This window comes from Chlorocebus sabaeus, chromosome 14 (assembly GCF_047675955.1).
Source record: "Chlorocebus sabaeus isolate Y175 chromosome 14, mChlSab1.0.hap1, whole genome shotgun sequence".
Taxonomy (NCBI): Eukaryota; Metazoa; Chordata; class Mammalia; order Primates; family Cercopithecidae; genus Chlorocebus; species Chlorocebus sabaeus.
In genome coordinates, this window is record NC_132917.1 from 95352869 (window position 1) to 95370366 (window position 17498).

At 46.8% G+C, this 17498-nt stretch overlaps 1 protein-coding gene across 1 annotated transcript in view; it reads right to left on the minus strand.

Moving 5' to 3' along the window:
• SH3RF3 (SH3 domain containing ring finger 3) overlaps positions 1-17498 on the minus strand; it is a 375116-nt gene that overhangs the window by 143971 nt on the left and 213647 nt on the right. The window contains exon 2 of the mRNA XM_008008347.3: positions 15415-15690. Coding sequence (XP_008006538.1) covers positions 15415-15690 — 276 coding nt within the window. The remainder of the gene's footprint in view (positions 1-15414; positions 15691-17498) is intronic.

A 17498-nucleotide genomic window follows, 5' to 3' on the forward strand; every position in this document is an offset into this window, starting at 1 on the left:
GGTCCACAAAACACACCTTAACAAATTTAAACAAATAGAAATCATACAGTGTCTACTCTCAGACCACAATGGCTTTAAATTAGAAATCCATAATAGAGAGTAGCTGTAAATCCCAAAATACTTGGAGATTTAACAACATACTTCCAAATAACACTTGGGTCTTAGAAAAACTCTCAAGAGAAATTTAAAAAATATTTTGAGCTGAATAAAAATGAAGATGTAATTTACCAACATTTGTGAGATGCTGCAAAAGTGGTGCTTAGAGGGAAATTTATAGCACTGAATGCACTGATTAGAAAAGAAGGAAGATCTAAAATAAATAATCTAAATCTCCACTTTAGGACACTAGGAAAAAAAGAGCAAATTAAATAAAAAGAAGAAATAAAAGAAATAAAAGAAGAAATCAATGAAATTGAAAAGAGAAAAGCAATAGAGAAAAATCAATGAAACAAAAAAGATCAATAAAAATCATATGCTTCTAGCCAGCAAACTACAAAACACAGAGGACACAAATTACTAATATCAGAAATAAAAAGAGGGGGCATCCCTCTATGTCCCATGGATGTTTAAAAAAAAAAGGAATATTATGAATAATGCTATGCCCACAGATTTGATAACCCAGATTGTTGGGAGCAGGTCCCCCCAAATCTGGCCATAAACTGGCCCTAAGACTGGACATAAACAAAACCTCTGCAGCACTGTGACATGTTCATAATGGCCCTAACGCCCGCGCTGGAAGGTTGTGGGTTTACGGGAATGAGGGCAAGGAACATCTGGCCTGCCCAGGGCGGAAAACCGCTGAAAGGCATTCCTAAGCCACAAACAATGGCACAAGTGATCCGTGCCTTAAGAGCATGTTCCTGCTGCAGTTAACTAGCCCAACCTATTCCTTTAATTCGGCCCATCCCTTCATTTCCCATAAGGGATACTTTTAGTTAATCTAATATCTATAGAAACAATGCTAATGATGGGTTTGCTGTTAATAAATATGTGGGTAAATGTCTGATCAGAGTTCTCAGCTCTGAAGGTTGTGAGACCCCGATTTCCCACTTCACATCTCTATATTTCTGTGTGTGTGTCTTTAAATCCTCTAGCGCTGCTGGGTTAAGGTCTCCCTGACCAAGCTGGTCTCGGCACCAGATGAAATGGAACAATTCCTTAAAAGACAATCTGCTAAAATTCATACAAGAAGAAATAGATAATTCAATAGGCTTTTACCTATTAAATAAACTGAGTAACACTTTGAGAAGCTTAGGTGGGCGGATCATTTGAAGTCAGGAGATCAAGACCAGACTGACCAACATGGTGAAACCCCATCTCTGCTAAAAATAAAAAAAAACTAGCCAGGCATGGTGGCGCATGCCTGCAGACCCAGCGACTTGGGAGGCTGAGGCAGGAGAATCACTTGAACCAGGCAGGCAGAGGTTGCAGTGAGCTGAGATCATGGCACTGCACTCCCACCTGGGCAACAGAGCGAGACTCTATTTTAAAAAAAGAAACTGAATAAATAACTAATAAACTTTCAAAACAGAAAGCACCAGGTCCAGATAAGTTCACTAGTGAGTTCTACCAAACATATAAATGAAGAAATTATACCAATTCTCTACAATCTCTTTCACTTCTGAAAGAAATGAAAAGAATACTTCGCAGAAAGAATACTTCATAACTTCTATGAGATTAATGTTACCCTAATACCAAAGCAGATAAAGCCACTGCAAGAAAAGAAAATTACAAACCTATATATCTCATAAACATAAATGCAAATATCCTCAACAAAATATTAGAAAATTTAATCTAACAAAGTATAAGACAAATTACATACCACAGCCAAGTGGAATTTATCCCCGGTATGCAAGGCTGGCTCAACATTTTTTTTTTTTTTTTTTGAGACAGAGTCTTGCTCTATTGCCCAGGCTGGAGTGCAGTGGCACAATCTTGGCTCACTGCAACTTCCGCCTCCTGGGTTCACGCCATTCTCCTGCCTCAGCCTCCCGAGTATCTGGGACTATAGGCGCTCGCCACTACACCCAGCTAATTTTTTGTATTCTTTAGTAGAGACGGGGATTCACTGTGTTAGCCAGGATGGTCTCAATCTCCCGACCTCGTGATCCACCCGCCTCGGCCTCCCAAAGTGCTGGGATTACAGGCGTGAGCCACCACGCCCGGCCACTGGCTCAACATTTAAAAATCAATAAATGTAATCTATCATATCCACAGGCTAAAGAAAAATCACATGCTCATATCAATAAATAAAGAAAAAGTTTTTAACAAAATCCAATATGCATTCATAATAAAAACTCTCAGTAAACTAGATACAGAGAGGAACTTCTTCAATTTGATGAAGAATATCTACAAATAACCTACAGTTCACCTTAATTATGAGAAGCTTAATGGTGAGAAACTTTAAACTTTCCCACTAAGATCAAGAACGAGGCAAGAATGTACTCTCTGCCCCTGCTTTTTAACATCATACTAAAAATACTTGATAATACAATAAGACAAGAAAAGAAAATAAAAAATGTACGGATTGGGGGGAAGAAATAAAACTGCCTTTGTTTACAGATGACATGATCATCTATTTAGAAAATCTGAAAGAACCAACTGAAGAACTTCTAGAACTAATACTTGATTATAGCAGGGTTGCAGGATACAAGGTTAATATGCAAAAGTCAATTGCTTTCCTATATGCAGGCTGAGTATCTTTTATTTGAAATGCTTGAGATGCAAATGTGATTTGGACTTCAGATGTTTTCAGATTTTCGAATATTTGCATATACATAATGAGATATCTTGGGTATGGGACCCAAGTCCAAACACAAAATTCATTTGTGTTTTATATATACCTTATACACATAACCTGAAGGTAATTTTATATAACATTTTAATAATTTTGTGCATGAAACAAAGTTTGTGTACATCGAGCCTACAGTAAGCAAAGGGTGTCACCCATGTGGACCATCTGTGGTGGTTGTGGCATCAGCCTCACTTCTGACTCTGGATTTATATGCTACCAATACGCCATCATATTTTTACAATTATTCACACATACATATTTAGCAGTAAAAAAAAATGACATATTAATACAGTAAAAAAATTACATGTTCAGAGTAACTAAGCAGCACAGTAGCCCCTCCAGAATACCTGTATCAGCTGTTAAACAACAGCATCAACAAACATGGCAGGCTTTCATCTCTACCTATGATGTTGTACTTTGATTAAAAGGTAAGTGTATACTTTATTTTATTATTATTTTTTTTGGTGCAAGGAAACATCAGAAGTGGTTAAGGGACCAGGAAGTGGGTCCTCTGTGGATGGGGAGACATTCTGCTGGATGGCTTTTAAAAATATTTTTTTCCAGAATCATCTGCCTCATCAACAGTGGTCATAGAAATCTCTCCTTGCACGTGGAGAACGTGCCATTGGCATATGTAGCTACACATGTGTCATTTTATGACCCTTTATGGTTGTGCTTGCATGGGGGAATCTGGGCATGTGTGGAAAATAAATATCACAGCTGAAGGGGCCTGGGAGGGTCTTTTTTCCCTTGAGGATGCTGAAGAAACTGTGTGTTGTGTGCCTTCATTTTGACTACAACCCATTACATAAGGTCAGGTGTGGAATATTCCACTTGCAGCATCATGTTGGTGCTCAAAAAATTTTGGATTGTGGAGCATTCTGGATTTCAAATTTCCAGATTAGTGATGCTCCACCTGTACCAGGAAGGGACAAATGAAATTTAAAAGTTAAAACATGATACAATTTACATTAGACACAAATGTAAACGGTATCATGAAATACTTAGGTACAAATGAAATACTTAAGTATAAATGTAACAAAACATGTGCAAGATGTATATAGGGAAAACTAAAAATCTCAGACGGAAGAAATCAAAGGAGAACTAAACAAATAGCTATTTCATGTTCATGGATTGGAAGTCTCAACACTGTCAAGATGTCAGTTCTTTTCAACTTGTTGTACAGATTTAACATAATCTCAATCAAAATACCAGCAAGTTCTTTTGTGAATATTGACAAACTGATTCTAAAGTTTATACGGAGAGGCAAGAGACCTAGAATAGCCAACAAATACTGAAAGAGAAGAACGAGGGCCAACATTACATGACTTCAAGATTGAAAATAAAGTTACAGTAATGAAGACAGCTGTTATTGGCAATACAAGACAACTAGATCAATGGAATGGAAGGGAGCACCCCAGAAATAGACCCACATAAATACAGTCAGCTGATCTTTGACAAGGGAACAAAGACAACACAATGGAGAAAAGATAGTTTTTAAAATACACAGTGGCAGGAAAACTAGACATCCACATGCAAAAAAATCTAGAAATAAACATTCCACCCCTCACAAAAATGAACTCAAAATAGATCACAGACCTAAATGTAAAATATAAAACTACAAAACTCCTAGACTATAATGTAGGAGAAAATCTAGATGACCTTGGGTTTGGCAATGACTTTTTGGATATACCACCAAAAGCATGATCCACAAAAGAAATAATTGGTAAGTTATACTTCATTAAAATTAGTAATTTGTACTCTGCAAAAGATACTGTCAAGATCATGAGAAGACAAGCTACAGACTGGGAGAAAATATTATCAAAAGACAACTACGATAAAGGATTATTATGTAAAATACACAAAAAACTCTTAAAACTCAACAATAAGAAAACAGTCTGAATGGTAACTCAAAGACTTTCACCAAAGAAGATATACAGGTAGTAAACAGGAATGTGAAAATATGCTGCACATCATATGTCATCGGGAAATGCAAATTAAAACCACAATGAGATACATAGAGAGATATACAGAGAGCATAGTGTGTAGTGTGTTGATGACGATGTGGAGCAACAGGAATGCTCATTCATGGCTGGCAGAAACGCAAAATGGCGCAGCAATTTTGGAACACAGTTTGGAAATTTCTTACAAAACCAGGCATGCATTTACAATGCAAACTAGTAATCACAGGTATTTATATATATAATCCTTGGTATTTCTCCAAAGGAGCTGAAAGCTTATGTCCACACAAAAACCTGCATATGGATGTTTAGAGTGGCTTTATTAGTAATTACCCAAACATGGAAGTAACCAAGACGTCGTTTAGTAGGTGAATGGATAAACAAACTGTGGTACATCCAGATAATGGCATATTACTCAATGATAAAAAAGAGAATGAGCTATTAAGCTATGAAAAGACATGGAAGGACCTTAAATGCAAATGGCTAAGTGAAGGCAACCGTTATGAAAAGGCTATGTATTGTATGATTTCAACCGTATGATATTCTGGGAAAGGAAAAAATATGAAGGCAATACAAAGGTCAGTGGTTGCCAGGGGTGGTGGAGGAGAGAGGGATGGATAGGCAGGTCAGAGGATTTTCAGGGCAGTGAACCTACTTTGTATGGGCCTATAATGGCAGATACATGACATTGTGCATTTGTCCAAATCAGTAGACTCTGCACCAAGAGTGATTATAGGCTTAGAGTAATAACGATGTGTCAATATAGGCTCATTGATTGTAATAAATGCACCACTCTAGTGGGTGATGTTGACAACAGGGGAGGCTGTGCATGTGGGGGCAGGGGTTTATGGGAAATCTCTGTGTCTTCTGCTCAATTTTGCTGTTCTAAAAACTGCTCTAAAAATGTAACACCTATTTTTTAAAAACCTAAAATAGCACCATACAGCAATGAAAATGAGCAAACTACAGTGCCCTACAACAACATGGGTATAGCTCACAAATATAAAACTGAGAGAAAGCAAAGTTGGACACAAAAATAAATCCTGCATGATTCCTTGATCTGAAGTTCAAGAGCAAACACAACTCATCTGCAATGTTGGTAGACATGTGGTGAGGGCGGGCAGGTAACTGTCAGAGGCACAGGAGCCCCAGTATCCATCATTTCATCACTAGGTAAGAATATATTCTGTTTGTGACAATCGTCAAGCTGCATAATTATGATTAGTGAACTTTCTGGTATGTTATATATAATTATTAAATATATATTATATATAACATAATAAAAAAATTTTTTTTTAAAGATAACAGTCTATCCAGTATGGACAAGCAACAGCATGCCTTCAATGTTGCATCCAGTACTAGCATGTCTCTGCAGGACATCTGTGCTGCAGAAGTGGACCATCGCGGGAACAGTCCAGAACCGAGTGATGGCAAGCCAGGGAAGGAGGTGGGATGGCTCAGCCTGGGAAGTGACAATGCTGTGGGGGCCATGATCATGTCTTTAAGCTCTGACATCATTACCATGCTGAAGAACCAGGCTTATTTTCAGTCACCCAGGAGGGTGGGATTTGCACCAAGGACCCCATGTTATTGCGATGTGGGCAGGCTCCCTGTGAGGCAGGGCTGTCCAACGATGGGTGTGCTTTACAGGCCAGAAGTTGGCCACCCCTCCTAGTGTTCAGCAGGGTCAGGTTGCTTCTCATCATGCCACCAATATATTCGAGCATCTCCTAAGTGCCAAGCCCTGGGAGGGGCCTTTGGCTGAGGAAGAAACTATCCTCTCCCAAGGAGGAGGAGGGGGCCTGCTGGTAAAGAGAAGGTCAGCATCTGGTATTGCGAAAGCACATGAAAACCCCACCAGGCTGCAATATGTGGCATCTAAAACCCAAGCATGTCAAGTGGTGTGCTACTGTGAGATTAGTGAATGAGCAATGGCTCCTGCCACGGCTTCATCGGGCTAGAGAGACAAGTCCAACATAGACCTAGCTGCAGTATGGTGGCACCTGGCAGCAGGTGTCTGTTCTGCCTCAAATATCAATGGGGGAAATTCTGGTTTCTGTGGCTGTCTGGGACCTCAGGAGGGCGATGGGATCCAGAATGTCCCTATTTAGTTGGCACTCATTACGGTGTAGAGGCTGTGCTGGGAGAATACTGGGGTGCAGGGAGTTAGCCACTCCCTATACCTAAAAATCCTTAATTAACAACGTCAAGGAAGGTTTCCCCAGCTTTGCCTCTAACCCAAATTTCCACAATAATTACAACCCCCAAAGAGGAATGGTTGAGTGCTGGGCAATGAAAACATTCACTGTAGCATATTAGGGCTACCAGCATAAATCTGGTGTGTTCTGGAAACAATAGTGATTCTCCACCCCCAATGCAGAACCAGGGAACCAATGGCAACTTTTCATGGCTAGATCACAACAGCTCTCTGATTTGTCCTCATGTTACAAAAACCTGGAGCCATTGCTTTCAGAAGGACAAGGAAAGAGGAAATACCTGCTTCATAGACTCATTAGTATATGGAGAAATACCCCTCCTCAAAACACCAACTGGGCTTTGTATATGAAGATGGCAAGACTGATCCACATGGGCTGGACCTGAGTGTTAAGTTGCTGCTTCACAGAGGATGGTGTCCCCAGACTCTCCACTCACTGTCTCCCAACAGATGCACACTGAATACCAGAGGCTCCCAATGTACAAAGAGGAAAGTCACGCTGAAGGGAGCACACAGGGACAACACCTGTGTCCTTGGCCCTGATAGTACTGTGCTCTGTCACAGGTCAGGAACGTTTTCTACAAAGAGCCAGAGACTATTTCAGGAGTTGTAGGTCAATTACTCAACCCTCCTTTGTAGCATGACAGCAGTTATAGACAACACATACATGAATTATGGCTGTGTACCAATAAAACTTTATTTATAAAAACAGTTGGCAGGCAGGATTTGGCCAGAGAGTCCTAGTCCACCAACCCCTGCTTGATGCAGATGAGTGAACTAAACTAAACCAGAAACCACAGGCATCACTGAGAGTCAGATGAGGCAGACAAGTTTCTGGGCCAATATGGCAGCATTCAAGAATTTTATGAATGAAACTTGTTTCCACGACATGGTTTCTCTTTCAGATACAAAGCTCAATTTCATTTACAGGTTTCATGCCAAGTGCTCATTACTCACTGTGGGCCCGTAGACTTCCATATGCTGTTTTCCCTATTCCCTGTATTTCCAACTTTTGAAAATACACCAAATGCTGTTACCATACAGCAGTGGCTCTCCTTTGTATCCAGGTGGTCTCAGGGTGGTCCTAAATGATTGTAAGTCTGAGCTATGAACATAAAGTGGTTATTAAAAAACTGTATCGCCTTTCTTCCTAAGGCTTGATAAATAATACATTCGCAAAGGATTCAGGTGACATGGTAGGACCTGCCATCTACAAGGGGTCTTTAAAGTGCATTTTAAACTCATTTACCAGCCTCTTCCAAAGTCTGTTTTCATTTCCACCTGGGGAGAAGGAAAGCCACGGACACAGATGGGCCTTTGTGAAGAACAGAGGCCGCGGGGCAGGGTGCCAGCGCTCGCCTTCCCTGTCCCTCGAGGATGCCACTGGAGGTGGCTGGCGGAGCACACTGCCCTTTGACACCACTTTAAAGGCACATCTTGGCAAATATCGCAGCTCACATATCAGGCATTTGGGAGCTCAGCATGAAACGCCATGATCACTGAAAACCTTGGAGAGTTCCCTCAGCAGCTCTGGATAAACCCACATCCAGCACCTAAGATTTCCCTCTCCTAAGTAAACTGTGTGTGAAATAATCACACGTAAATGCCAGAAGCAGTCCCTGAATGGCCATGAGTGGCCCACAGCCCTGCTCTCCTGGAGGCCACAGGAACGCCCCCACTTTTCCCACTCACGTGCAGTTGAGTGGTTTCCTAGAAGCAATAACAAGCTGGAGCCCAGAGAAGCCCCCTGATCCTGTCGGGCCCCCCTCAGCCTCTGGGCCTGCAGGGGCGTGGGCTGCCTGCTCCACAAGGCCACCCCACGGCAGTGACCCAGCCTGACACAGACAGAGTCCATTGGCAGCACACAGGCCAGCCACACACAGAGGGCCCAACCCGCTCTGTGTCACAGGGAGAAGGGAAAATTAAAAAGGGAATAGTTCAGAAACTCCCTCAGCCTTTTGGTGCAGAAATAACCCACAACCGTGCCTCCGACAGCCGACTGCCATCTATGGTGGGGCACTTATGGAACTGTGAGCCACCATCAGCTCCCCCACCCAGCAGGCTGGCCCTGCATCCTTGTCCTGCTGTCACTCAGACTTCAGGGGGTTCTGACTTTCCAGAGCATCTAGGGGCTTCCTCTGGTGTTCCCATGGTGTTCACGTATCTGAACTCCAGAGGGAGGCAGGGGCAGACCCCTCACTGGGTCTCAGGGCTGTGGGTAACCTGCAGCCACAGGTGGAAGAGGAGACGTCAGAGGTCACACCCTTTCACTGCTGGCAGCCCCCACTGTGCACGGACACACACATGCACACACTGGCAGGGGAGACTCTCTCGTCTTGTCTCCACGTCTTTGGGTTGTAAGTGCCTAAGGGTAGTGCCCTCCTCAGTATCCCTGGCATTGGGCACACAGTCCAGGGTTGATAAATGTCTGAAGAGTGAAGGCATGGACCAAGGAGGCTGGGTGAGGAGACAGAGGCACTCTCACCAGTAGGCCTGCCAGCCCTGGCCAGGTGACACAGGGCACCCCACTCCACTGTTAGGGCTTCCTTCCACGTCCCTCCAGGTGCCCCTTGCTGCCCTATGTTGGAGCCAGGCAGTGGAGGGGTCTCAACCCACCTGCAGGCAGGTGGTGTCACGTGACTATGAACACCTACCTCGCAGGAGAAGGGGTGTGGACAGGGAGTCTGGGTGTGTGGTGCTCCCTCCCACAGTGGGAGAGGGTAGCCCCCATCTCCAGCAGAGATTTGCTGAGGAGGGTCGAGCTATAAATGAGTGGGGGCACCCAGGCTAGGGGAGGCAACCACACAGGATCAGGGAGGTGGTGGGCTTGGCTACAGGGAGAACCCGCCAGGAGGCCAGTGCAGCTGGGCAGGCAATGAGCCAGGGGCCGGAAGTGGATCAGGCCCTTGAAGAGCAAGGACTGGGTGAGGTGGGGTCTTCTGGGCAGCACCAACTTTGCCATGACCCCAGGACAGGTGGGTAGCCATTGAGGACTCTGAGCAGAGGCTCCATGTGGCGCAGATTTCAGGGGTGGGTCTGGCACCCAGTGGAAAGCAGGCGAGGCAGCTGCAGTGGCCAGGGCTAGGACCGCTCCCAGGAGCCAGGCGTGTCCGTGGAGAGGAGCTCACATTCTGTGTAGGTTCTGAAAATTTCCGGCAAAGCTTCAGATACAGCCCAAGCTTTGCCTGCAAATCAAAACTGTTATCTGTGCAGTTTCTTCAAACTCTCTTTGCTGTCAGAAGAGGCTGGGTGAGGGTGGTCTGCAGGGGCTGCGAGAGTGCTCTGCTCCCCTCTGCCCCGTGCCCTGCGAGTTGAGCCTCCTTCATAGGAGTTATCATTGTGTACAGAGGTGGCTGCAGGTGCACTGAGCCTGGGAGGAGAAATCCATGAAGCAAGGAGTCAAAAAGGAGAACTGGTTCCCTGAGTTTCTTGGATAACTTCAGGGTAAAGTAGCCCAAGAGGGTGCCCAGGAAGGCAGAGAATGACATGGAGCCCCCAGCTCTGCACCAGCTTATCTCACGATATGAAAAGAGGTAAAGCTAAAGTTTCCTCGTCTTCTCAGCCCCCAAAGCAATGTCAATTCTCAGTCAGGAAGAAGCAGAGATGACACTGCAAATTTGGAAGCTTGCCCATCGCCTGGCTCTGCTGGTAAGGGGACTGTGGCCTCGACACAAAAGGGCTGAGCCCCACTACCCCCAGGCAATCCTCTCTGAAATTCAGCCACCAGGAAAGTAAAAGCATAGCAGACCAGTCCTGCAAGTTCTCATTCTCCATGCAGTCTGTCTTTAGGAGGGTGGCTTACTTTCCTGCAAATATTCTGGGCGAACATAAAAAGTGATACGTACCATCTGACGGAAGTGCAACTTTTCCTGAGACAGGAAGAAAGCAGAGGGCAGACAGCAAATATTTATTGGAATGCCTATTTTGAGCTTGGGTTTTAAAATGCCTTTGCTCATGTAATCCTAATATCAACTCCATTTGTAGTTAAAAAAAAGCAACTCAAAGACTAAGTAAATGTTCGAGTCACCATGCATTACTCAAGAAAAGTACCATGATCTGCATCTGTGTCTACTTCATGCTAGAGCCCAAACTCTATCTATATTTGATTTTTATCCATCTACGTCTGTCCCTAGGATCAGAAGAGCAGAGTTTGGAATTAATGATAGGTTAATTCACAAAGGTAAGACTTCCCATACTTTTGAGAAATGATTAAATGTTCAGTAGCATATGAAGGTCACATGGAAGAGTCTTTTTTTTTTTTTTTTTTTTTTGAGACGGAGTCTCGCTCTGCCGCCCAGGCTGGAGTGCAGTGGCCAGATCTCAGCTCACTGCAAGCTCCGCCTCCTGGGTTCACGCCATTCTCCTGCCTCAGCCTCCGGAGTAGCTGGGACTACAGGCGCCCGCCACCTCGCCCAGCTAGTTTTTTTTTTTTGTATTTTTTTAGTAGAGACGGGGTTTCACCGTATTAGCCAGGATGGTCTCGATCTCCTGACCTTGTGATCCGCCCGTCTCGGCCTCCCAAAGTGCTGGGATTACAGGCTTGAGCCACCGCGCCCGGCCATGGAAGAGTCTTAAGGTCTGACTAGATCAGGACAAATTGAGGGTGAGATGAGGGTTAGGACAGCACAGTGGCTGCAGCCACCAAGGCCTGTGGCTCCTTCACATGGCACACCTGGTGGGGATTAGGGCAGACATGGCAAGCCTGGGGGCCCCGCTGCAGTCATGTGCAAAAGTGATTCCATGATCAGCGGGCACTCTCTAAGAAAGCTCCACGGCCTCTGAGGATGCCTGAGCATCCCAGCTGGAACTCACGAAAAGCAGCACGGGCCCCGCACAGCAAACGCAGCTGCTTGGCAAGGCGACCACAATGTTCTCATTAACTGAAAGCTACAGAGTAGAGGCTCAATAAACCCTTGTCGAATCTTGCAGGTGAACTGAGGAAGACAATATAGAATTAGCCACTCAAAGAAAAGAGTAGTTCACATTCCCCTCCTGCACTCCAAGCCCTAGGCTCAGCAATTTATTTGTATCACCCCAGAGTGCACACTGGCATCCTGACTGGGAAGACAAGGTGCTCCTGACCCAGCAAGGTTATATGTCACCCTAAGTCACACAGCTGGCATGGGGCCCTCACTGCAAGGCCCTGCCAAGGCCAGCCCCTCCCGGGTGACTGACCCAGCACGTGTGGAGGCTCTTCAGAAACCAGCTGGCAGAGCTGGGCCCACAGCTCTTCCTACCTGTCGTCTTTTTATTTGCACATGCCCAGCTTTCTGGAGTGGGACTACTAAGAAGTAATAAAATGTCATTTTTTAAAGCTGCTTTACAAAAACTGATTATTCATTCTCTTCTGAAATAAAGCAAAGACTAGATTTTAGAAGGACTTTAATTAATGCCCCTTTAACAGGACTATTCAAAAGCAAACACCAAAGGTAAAAATCTTGCTTTGATCCACCTACTTTAAACTCCATCAGTCTGCCACAGTGATGCTGTATAAAGGCAGGTTACACCATGGTAGCTTTCAGAGACCCTTCTTTCCTCCCTGACTCCGGGACGGAACATATCCAAAGAATAAAATCATTCCCCAGAGGGAAGACCAAGCTGGCTTGAACCAGCACCTACGCTGCAGCACACGAACCATTTGGTCCCTGGAGGTCTGATTCACAGGGAGACTGTCAGAGCCAGTGTGTCGTCTCGGCCGCATGCCAGGCACGGGGGAAGTGAGGTGGGTCGGACCCACCGTGGGGGAAAACAGGAACTGAGCAGAGAGTCACGTGGAGTTGCCCATGTCTCTTGGACATTGGGGAGTGAGAGATGTAACAGGACAGGACAGGTAGCAGGCGTGGTCATTCCCTACCCAACCTCACCCCGTGGAGGTCAGAGGGTGAAAGTGGACACAGGGGCGTGGCAGGAAGGTCGTGTCACAGCACAGGTGCCTCTGGGGATCACACCCAAAGGCCTCTAATTCTCCACATTAACCCACAGGATTCAAGTAAAGAAAGTCCTTGAACAAAGAATCTGTGATCTGACACTTCCCCCTCGCCTCCTGTGGGAGCCGTCACAGATCCTGTAACAGGAGACGCTGGGCCTCCCGTGGCTGGTGCCTCTGCTCCCAGTTCAACCCAGAGGTCACCTTCCAGAGAGCCTGGGCAGCCACGCCCACCCTGATGGTGACATTGGCCACCTGGGAACACACGGACCCCTGCTCGGCTACCCCCACTCCACATGCCAACCACAGAATGAGTCTAAGCCTGACGGCTCTCATTTCACTGTTTCTTGCGAATTATGGAACATGGAATTCCATCACTGACTACTCAGGAGCCCACACTAAATGCCTGGCCTACCCCTGGTGATCCGATGCAGCTCGTGAGCCTCTGGCCTGTCTTCTGCACATTCTCCACTGGCCTGTCTCCCGCACCTGACTCTGGGCTCCAGAGGGCAGCACAGCAGGTCCAGTGCCTGACACGGAGTCAGGGCCCAGTATGTTTCTGTGGAATAATGGGTAGGTGCCCTTTGTCCTCTTGTCCAGTGGGCTCTAGCCTTCAGCCTGGGGTTGCACATCCAGGGCAGAGGCCCGTGGAATGCAGCACATTATATGGTGATGAAGGAAAGGCAGGCAGTTGCTCCCGCCCAGAGAAGCTGGGCCTGCCCACAGGCTCCAGGGCCCTGCGACAGCCCCTTCACAGCAGGCTCTCCTGTGAGGTCCCTGGAGGAGGGCCTGGGCTCTGCAGCTGGAGCCTGCCAAGCCTGGAGGAGCCTGGAGCCATTATGGGGTCTGTCTCCTTAGCAAGGCCCTGACCGGACCCTGAGAGTTCAGAGGTCCCTGCTCTTGATCATGAGTGACCACCTGGGCCACCAGTGGCCCCAGGTCTTCTCTTGGGGAAGAAGAGTCCACTGGGCAGAGAAGCAAGGTGGGTTTCTGTGTGCCTAAAAATAGCCCAAGGAAGCTGCTCCTCTCGCCCTCCGACTGAGCTGGGAGGGAGGGAGGCACTGGCGCAGTTTCCTGGGAAGCTGTGCAGCCAGACGACAATCGGAATTAGCATCAGAACACCTTGATAAAAGGAAGGGAGAAGGAGTTGAATCCCTGAATGAAAAATAGATTATTCACTGTCAGGCTGAACAATAGAACAAGACATAAATAGCAGCCGCGCGCAGGACATGCCAATTTTGCTCAAAAACAGCGTGCATGGCTCTCCTACCGCCCTCCAGAGCGTGCCACCGTCGAGCTCTGCACTCAGCAGATGGGGGAGAGAGCAGTGGCCTCTCGGAGGCAGGAAGGACGTGGGCTTTAGAAGCAGAGATTTGAGTTAGAATTCTAGTTCTCTTATTTACAACTCTGTGTGTGTCTGTGTGTGTGTGACAGAGAGAGAGAGAGAGAGAGAAACACTGACACAGAGAGACACAGGCAAGACAGAACGAGTGAGGAGAGAGAACACAATGACTTCTTGGCATCTAAAATACCGTGAGGCTGACATAAGGGAAGAATTCCCTGTGTAGGGAGGTGGGAAGAATGTTGAGTGTTAACATTAGAGATCTGCATTAGGATTCTGGCTTTGTCATTTACATCTGGGGGCCGCGGGGAGCAGGTGTAGGAGGGGCAGGGGATGGAGGAGACACAGGAGACAGGACATGAAGATGGAAAGGAGGAAGGAGAAGCAGGAGGGAGAGACGACCTAGCAACCAGCATGGATAAGTTACAAAGCCTCTCAGAGCTTTGGTTTGCACATGGAGAAAACAAGGTTCCAACTATTTCCCCTGGAACCTGGGACAGCTGTAAAACCCAAGTGTGAGCTTGTTGGTTGAGCACTTGGTGCAGATAATTGTTCAACAGCAACTGCCAGGACAGCCAGAACCAGTCTCTTCTGCACTCACCCAGCCCTCCTACTCAATTTCACCTGTCAGTCCTATTTCGTTTGCTCCCAAATGTTTGCTTCACAGGGCTCCCTATGCACCTGGTTGGCCCTGCCTCAGGTGCCCTAGAGGACAGGGCTGTGATGCACGGATGTGAGGCCCCAGCTGTCACCTCCCTGTGAGCTGACCAGGGTCTCTGTAGCAGCTTCCCCTGATAAGCCCCTCTCGCAGGACCTCAAGAGTCCTGGAAAGGCGTCATTCCGCCACATCTGTGTCAGCGCTTAGACCCATGACTCAGGTTAACTGAGGGTTCTGCTCTTGGTGCTGATGGAGGCTCATATCATCTCAAGCTCTCATGTAGCTCTGAGCTGGAGCTGTGTGTCAGGCTGCTGCCCTCCACAGCATTCAACCAAAAAAACTACCATTCACGGAGGCACAGGGAGGGAGGCTGGGTCATTTGCTCAGGGTTCTGGGAGGAGCCAGGATTCAGAATCTGAGGAAAGGCACTGTCTGGCTGCAGGCCTGTGGCTGGGAAGAGCCCTGGGTGGCACAGAGGCTGCACGGGCTGGTGGGGCCCACCCCAGAGCCCACCTTACCTTGGTGAAGGTTAGACAGTCCTTGTCTTGGTCTTTGTCCTTCATCTCGAAATCATAAAGTGCTTTTCCCTGGGGCGGGGCGTGTGGCAAGGGCTGGATGCACTGGATATAGCTGGCTGGGAGGAAGCCCTGTGTGCCGTGCAGCTCACCATGGTACCACTGTTCATCCACCTTGCGCCGCAGGACGATGATGTCCCCCTTGTTGAACTTGAGGTCGCCGGGTTCCTTCCCCTCGTAGCTGTAGAGGGCCTTGCCATAGGGAAGCAGGCAGGGATTCTGCAAGCAAGAGACAGCATGTGGTCAACGGGCATGTGCCTTCCCAGTGCCCTGAGTGGATCTGCCAGGGCAGGCCGGGGCTTCCCGGGGGCTTTCTGTGTCCTGGGGGTGCATACAAAGTGCACCACAAGTGGAAAATATTTTAAAGAAACAGCCTGTCACAGGAACACGCACATACCGAGGCCCTACCGAGATAACAGGGTCCTCATCATAGCCATTCCTCCTAAATAGGATACTGTCTGGGGCCTTCCACACAGACCACCTCATTCTGTGCAGAAAGGACTCTGAAGTAGGTGCTGGCTTATCTTCATGTACAGATGGGGACACTGAGGCACACAGAGGGAAGGTGACTTTCCCAAGGCACACACCTAGGAGCAGTAGGTGGAATCTGAACCCGGGGGTCTGGGCTTGGAATTTCTCACCCAATACTCTGTGCTGAATCACTTTCCATTGGTTCCTATTTCTCAGGCATTTTAGTCTAAGAAGCTGCCAGATTTCTAGCAAGTATCCAACAATTTTTTTCTTTACTTTTTCTACGTAATAGTCACAGCAACTCAGAGCATGCTCCAGGGGTTGAAGCTGAGCAGCAGGCGTGCATGGCATCCGTCGTGCTCAGCGTCCCACTCAGCAGACTCACGGCCAGCGGCACACACACAAGGACGATGACAAACAGCCTGTGTAGAGCACAAGGGCTGTGCCCAGGCACAGGGGTTCTAACAAGCAGTCCCCGGCCATCACAGACCCCCAACCATGACACACAACTTTCTGCTGCATGTACCTGTAGCAGTCTGTTCCAGAAGTACACTTTCAAGGACGTAAGACTGTATCCTCCTAACATGAGCGATGTTCTTGTATCCGTTGGAGGAAAACCAATCCGTCTGCACCTGTTCTGTCATCCTCGGTCTCAAACCATGACTAGCTCTGAAATCCAAACAAGATTCTAGGCTGCTTCTGCTTGTCAGCGATAAGGAGCCTGTCAAAGAATCCCGAAACTGATGTGATGTCTTCGTCCACTTCCTAGGCTTCTCTTAACTGGCCCTGTCTCATCATGACCATCTGGCCACACGGGCCTCTCTCCCTTTCCTTTATGGGTGGCCAATACCCGCTCAACTGTGGGAGCTTTGTCAGAGGTCAATCCTGTGCCAGAGGAAAACCAAAGGAAAGCCCTGCATTGTCCGGGTGTCAATACCCAACGATTTTCCTACCAGAAGCCGCATTTTCTCACCAGGGCTGCCTATGCCAAGGAGTTCTTCAGTATTCGAATCAATCAATAGAAGCACAAAAGCCTGAAGCACTAGTACATCGAAAAACTCTTTGTGGAGGACTTAATAGCATGTTGGCAACTCAATCATTCTACATTTATGTTTCAGCAACGTCAAACGACAGCAGTTAAGAGAGAGCCTGCTGGCAAATTGACAAACAGCCACCACTAACCAATTAAACAGTAACACCAGAGGATTTTTCATTGCAGAACTCGAAGAGAAAAAAAAATCCGTTTGCTTCCAATAATACTCATTCTGGATAGCTTTGTAGTGCGAGCACAATAGTGTGTAACGAGCCCCAATTTTAGAGAGCGGAGGCAAGGGGTAATTTGCAAGACAAGCACTGTGGTCGGAAAAAAATTGGAAGGGGCAGTTGGCTGCAGGCCATCAGAATAATTCCGCTGCCACACAGGGGCCACTCAGCCGCCAGCCAGGGAATCTCAATTTGGGACAATTCTGTCTGAAGATATTTTTGGCTATCACAACCGGAAGGTGGGGTGCTACCAACATGTAACAAGTAAAAGCCAGGGACATTGCCAAACACCC